Source organism: Labeo rohita, chromosome 24, assembly GCF_022985175.1.
Source record: "Labeo rohita strain BAU-BD-2019 chromosome 24, IGBB_LRoh.1.0, whole genome shotgun sequence".
NCBI classification, from domain to species: domain Eukaryota; kingdom Metazoa; phylum Chordata; class Actinopteri; order Cypriniformes; family Cyprinidae; genus Labeo; species Labeo rohita.
In genome coordinates, this window is record NC_066892.1 from 19,103,718 (window position 1) to 19,109,528 (window position 5,811).

The following is a 5,811-nucleotide window of genomic DNA, read 5'->3' on the forward strand; positions in this document are numbered from 1 at the left end:
CACGAGCGCTTCTGTGTGCTGATAACAGGCTCTCCGACAGCCCAGAAATCTACCCCAGTACGCGCTACCTTAACATTTTTTTGGGTAATTAATTAATACTAGTTAAATGTTAATTCATCAGAGTTATAAAATGTAATAAATATCTGTTTATGCTGATAAATGTAAGTATGATTTTCAAGATTTTTCTTTTTCGGCTGAGGTATGTATAGGTTATTTATTTATTTAGCTAGTTAGTTAGTTCCATTAATAAATATTTTTTAATAAATATACATGTCTAATAATTTATTATTCTGTCACGGAAAACAGAAAGTCACATTTGGTATGACTTTCAAAATATTTTTTTTTTCAAGTGATGTATCCTTTTAAAGTATTAACTAAGTATTATTATTATTATAACTAATACATATATTCTTTTTTATAAATATACTTGTCTATTAATTCATTATTCTGTCACAGAAGAAAGAAAGCACAGGTTTGGAACTTTTTTTGGGGGTGAACAATTATTTTTTATTATTAATTAATATTTATTATTAACATTAGTTAAAATTCATACATATCTATTATTTTTAATAAACATGTATTATTGTGTTATTCTAATATTAGATAACTGTTAATTAATCAAAGTTAGTTAATCACAGTTTTCGGCTTAAGTATATATAGGTTGGTTGGTTATTTATATATTTAATTATTTATTTCAATTAATAAATATTTTATTTCTGTCACAGAAAACAGAAAGTCACGCTTGTAACGACTTTAAAAATATAGATTTTTTTTCTTTTCTTTTTTTTAAGTCATGTATCTTTTTAAATTATTAACTAATTTTTATTGTCATTATTATTATTATTATTATAAATAATACATATATATTTGTATAAATATAAATATCTATTAATTCATTATTCTGTCACAGAAGAAAGAAAGCACAGGTTTGGAACTTTTTTTTGGGGTGAACAATTATTTTTTAATTAATATTTATTATTAACATTAGTTAAAATTCATACATATCTATTATTTTTAATAAACATGTATTATTGTGTTATTCTAATATTAGAAAACTGTTAATTAATCAAAGTTAGTTAATCACAGTTTTCGGCTTAAGTATATATAGGTTGGTTGGTTGGTTATTTATACATTTAATTATTTCAATTAATAAATATTTTATTTCTGTCACAGAAAACAGAAAGTCACGCTTGTAACGACTTTAAAAATATAGATTTTTTTTCTTTTCTTTTTTTCAAGTCATGTATCTTTTTAAATTATTAACTAATTTCTATTGTCATTATTATTATTATTATTACGATAAATAATACATATATATTTGTATAAATATAAATATCTATTAATTCATTATTCTGACATAGAAGAAAGAAAGCATAGGTCTGGAACATTTTTATTTTTGGTTGAACTATCCTAATTATTCATTAATATTTATTATTAACATTAGTTATAATTAATACATATTCTTTTTAATAAATATGCATTATTTTATCATTCTAATATTAGTTAACAGTTAATTAAGCAAAGTTATTATTTTGTTGGAACGACTTTCAAGATTTTTCTTTTTGGGGTGAAGTATGTAAATAAATATATATATTTTTAATATTTTTAATTCATTATTCTGTCAATAAAAAAATGAAAAAGTCACACTTGGAATGACTTTCAAACTACAGATTTTTTTTTTTCTTTTTATTCAAGTGATTCAAGTATCCTTTTAAATTATTAACTAATTATTATTATTATTAATAATAATAACTAATACATATATTCTCTTTTTTATAAATATAAATGTCCATTACTCTGTCACAATAGAAAGAAAGGTTTTTTTTAGGTGAATAATCCTTTTTTAATTATCAATTAATATTTACTATTAATATTAGTTATGATCTGTATAATTATAATTATGTATTATTGTATTATTCTATTACAGATTAAAGAAAGTCACATAGGTTTATAACAGCTTTCAAGATACAGATATTTTATTATTTTGGGGGTGAAAATCTTTCTTAATTATTAATGAATAACTATTATTAACAACATTTATAATAACCAATAAATATCTACACTTTTTAAATAAATATCTATTATTAAAAAAATATTATTTTTATTATTGTTTTATTTTGGGGTCATAAATATTTTTATATCTAATATATTAAATTCTAAACAAAATCTGTATTATTATTATTAATAGTTGCAGTAATTTTATCTAATCTTTTAAATTAACTATTCTCACCAAAGAAAGTCACCTGGGTTGGGACAACTTAAAACATTTTTGGGTGACATATATTTTTATCACTATCCTTTTTATGGTACAGTCATATCGTAATTTAATAATTTACTGTAATTTAGCACACACTACCCTCAGTTCTCTTTATCACCATTTTGAAAATACGTAGCCTTCACTTCGTGTTTACTTGCATCTTGCAAGCCATTTTGTTTATTCTTTTAAATATTAAACCAGTCAAAAACAAATACAGGTGTGACAATGATATATTTGGTTCATCCATATTTATTCCTAGCGCAAATGCCACTAGGACAATTGCAAAAGACTTGCAAATACAAAATGATTGTAAGACATTTAAAACACTGCATACAAAACACAAATTATCTAGCCATTACAAACATAACCACAAAACACCCTCAATGGATCAAAAATGAAAAACATTCATAAATAAACACTCTCAAATCATAGGATATATATGATGGCAAATAAGTAGGTCACAGTACAACACATTCTCCATTCCTAACAATCAAGAAAGTTTGCAGCCATAAGCAATTCCAAGGCAATCTCAGGAGCAATGGGAAATTCTGGAATTTCCGTCGAGCTGTTGGTATAGCGCACTTTATAGGTAAAATACATGCAAACTTTGGAGAGAACATGAGACGGGATCTCCCGGAAGTTCACCTCATTGGTTTCATTTTCAGCAAACTGACCTAAAGAAAACATGCAAATGTTAGTTAGCGCTTCCTCCTACTATTCAGATAATGCTGAAATGTTTTGAAAATCAAATGAGTAATGGAAGAAATACACAATAAACAAATGATGTTTTAAAACAGCTAGACTTTAACCATGTTTCATACTCACCAGGTCCACTCAGCATAGCTTTGATGGTGCCAGAGGTTAAAGCATGCTCTCTCTTTACAATAAACTCATGGCCATCTGAAGAGATCAGCTTTACATACATGGCATCCGGGCCTTCACAACCACCATAAGTCCTCTCTTCAACATCTGCTGGAAAATGTTATTGAACACTTAAAGGAGAAGTCATATATGTAAAAAAAAAATGTTTTTTTTGATGAAAACATTTCAGGATTTTTCTCCATATAATGGACTGCTGTGGTGCCCCGAGTTTGAACTTCCAAAATGCAGCTTCAAACGATCCCAGCCAAGAAAGAAGGGTCTTATCTAGCGAAGCAATCGGTTATTGTTATTAAAAAATACAATTTAAATACTTATTCTCAAATGCTCGTCTTGTCTTGCTCTGCCTGAACTCCGTGTATTCTGGTTCAAGACAGTTAGGGTATGTCGAAAAACTCCAATCGTATTTTCTCCCTCAATTTCAAAAATTAGTTCAAAATCATCCTACATCGCTGCAGAAGTTCCGACCCAGTCTTTGCAAAGTGAACATGCAAAGAAGATCAAACTCCCTTAACAAAAAATGTAAAACAGTGATATAAGATGATTTTGAAGTTGAGGGAGAACATGAGATGGGAGTTTTTCGACATACCCTAACTGTCATGAACAGGAACAAAAACAGAGTTCAGGCAGAGTAAGACTGTTTGACATTAAAAAGTATATAAATTGTACTATGTTTATGAAAATAACAGGTCGTTCTTCTTTGGCTGGGATCGTTTACAACCGCATTTGGGATCATTTGAAGCCGCATTTAAACTGGATTTTGGAAGAACTCGGGGCACCATATCAGTCCATTATATGAAGAAAAATGCTGAAATGTTTTCCTCAAAAACCACTATTTCTTTATGACTGAAGACAGAAAGACATGAACATCTTGGATGACAAAGGGGTGAGTACATTATCTGTAAATTTTTGTTCTGAAAGTGGACTTCTTTAAGGAATTGAAACTAAACAGAGACAAGTCTATGAGTAAATTCACTAGGAATAAGGATAAATAACGAATTTATGCGGCTGCAATCATTACAAGCATCTGCAAAAATCAAGCAATCTGAATTTCATATTTGCAAATAAATAAAAGTACAATACAAACCCATCGTTTCACAGGTACTGTGTTACTCCTGTAAACAACAGAACAAAACATCAGGCTCATGATAGTGTATTACACAGAAAAAAACCTAAATAGTTTGAGAAGGGGAGCGAAATAGCTTAGAAATAAAACATAAAATTGTGACATAACAATGGCAGACCAACTTGAGAGGCTAACAGGTAAACAGTTAACAAAAACTCCTAAGGTTTTATCAGAAAGGTTCGTTTTTGTGTTTATTATCTATTGTTGTACTTGGTATTTACATATTTGTTCTCATTTTTCTTAAAACGTCTGATAAAAGCACACTGTTATCGCAACAGTAACTAAGACTTTATATACGTCATTTCGAAAGCGATAAATCGCATTTTCTTATTTTTTCTTGTCTAAGCACATCTATTAACTCTACAACAAAATCTATTTGAATAATAAACGTACTGTCACACTTACCGCGGATTAAAATGACAAAACAAGTTTTTTTCAGAAATACAAGCACTGGATACAACTGAGTACTTCCGGTTCAAAAATGTGAAGTGTCAAAAATGTGTAAAAGTCCCCGCTGTAAAATTCAACCAACACTTATCTAAATAAATGATTTCATGTTTACATTACACAACAAGGTTGAATACGCTCAGAAAAGTCCAAACAGGCACTGCTTGGTAATTTAATTTGTTTATATGTATGTGTGTGTGTAATATAATATATGTGAGTACCTTAGGAACTAAAAACGAAAAACACGGAGACAAAAACCAAAAACACAAAGTCTTCAATATACCTAAACCTTTATATAAAAACAATACTATTCATTTAAAATTATATATTTTATATATAGGTCGTTCTTAATTATACATCTAATATAGCAAAACTGTCCAGCAGGTGGTGCAAATTGTACAGGTACTAGAAACAGGACCGTATGATTTCTATAAATAATAGAATTATCTATAATTAATTTAGATGCGATTGGAGAAACCGTATCTAAACTGATTATTATGAAAACCATGGTTAATTTGTGCTTACTAGAGTAGTAACCATGTTTTTTTTGTTTGTTTGTTGGTAGTAAAGCCATTGTTAATTTTCGTAAAGGTGTCTTATTAACCAAAACCATGGTTTTACTCCAAATAAATATATATAAATATAAAAAAAAAACAAAAAAAAAAACATGGTTACTACAATAGAAATTTAACCACAATTTAACCATTGGTTTGCTACACTAACCATAGTTTAACCACAGTATTTGTAAAACTGGTTATATGGTAATCAATAATCCAAAATCCATAGTTACTACACTTTTACTATAATAAAACCATGGTTAAAGGGCATACTGACATGACTATTGCTTTACTTGTTTACAGAATTTCAAACACTGTTTCAAGCACTTACAGTACATCTTTATGCTGCACAGTGAAGCAGGGTTGCCAGGTTTTCACATCAAAACCCTTCCAATGGCTACTCAAAACTAGCCCAAAACTCACCTACTCCCATTTCGAGGGGGTTCCCAGGTAAAAATTGCATTTCGGGGGGTAAAATACACTTTTTTGGCAGGGTTTCGCTGGTAAAATTCATCTTTCAGGGGCTATATCACGTAATAGGGGAC

General features: G+C 28.6%; 1 protein-coding gene across 2 annotated transcripts; it reads right to left on the reverse strand.

Moving 5' to 3' along the window:
- Positions 1-2,400: 2,400 nt before the first annotated feature.
- eloca (elongin C paralog a) lies at positions 2,401-4,806 on the reverse strand. Of its 2 annotated transcripts, none has more exons than XM_051097623.1 (4): positions 4,668-4,806; positions 4,224-4,251; positions 3,083-3,226; positions 2,401-2,931 (listed from the first exon to the last, which is right to left on the reverse strand). In XM_051097623.1, the coding sequence occupies exons 2-4, from the start codon at positions 4,225-4,227 to the stop codon at positions 2,741-2,743; spliced, it is 339 nt and encodes a 112-aa protein (XP_050953580.1). In that variant the 5' UTR covers positions 4,228-4,251; positions 4,668-4,806; the 3' UTR covers positions 2,401-2,740. The 2 variants fall into 2 exon arrangements, with proteins under 2 accessions (XP_050953580.1, XP_050953579.1); XM_051097622.1 differs by having other exon boundaries at positions 3,083-3,229; positions 4,668-4,803.
- Between the last annotated feature and the right edge of the window lie 1,005 nt (positions 4,807-5,811).

Bases quoted from the DNA above. Each gene is read 5' to 3' on its own strand.
- eloca (XM_051097622.1), bottom strand. The intron at 2,932-3,082 runs GTGAGTATGAAA...TGTTTTCTTTAG, and splicing joins AGCTATGCTGAGTGGACCTG to GTCAGTTTGCTGAAAATGAA.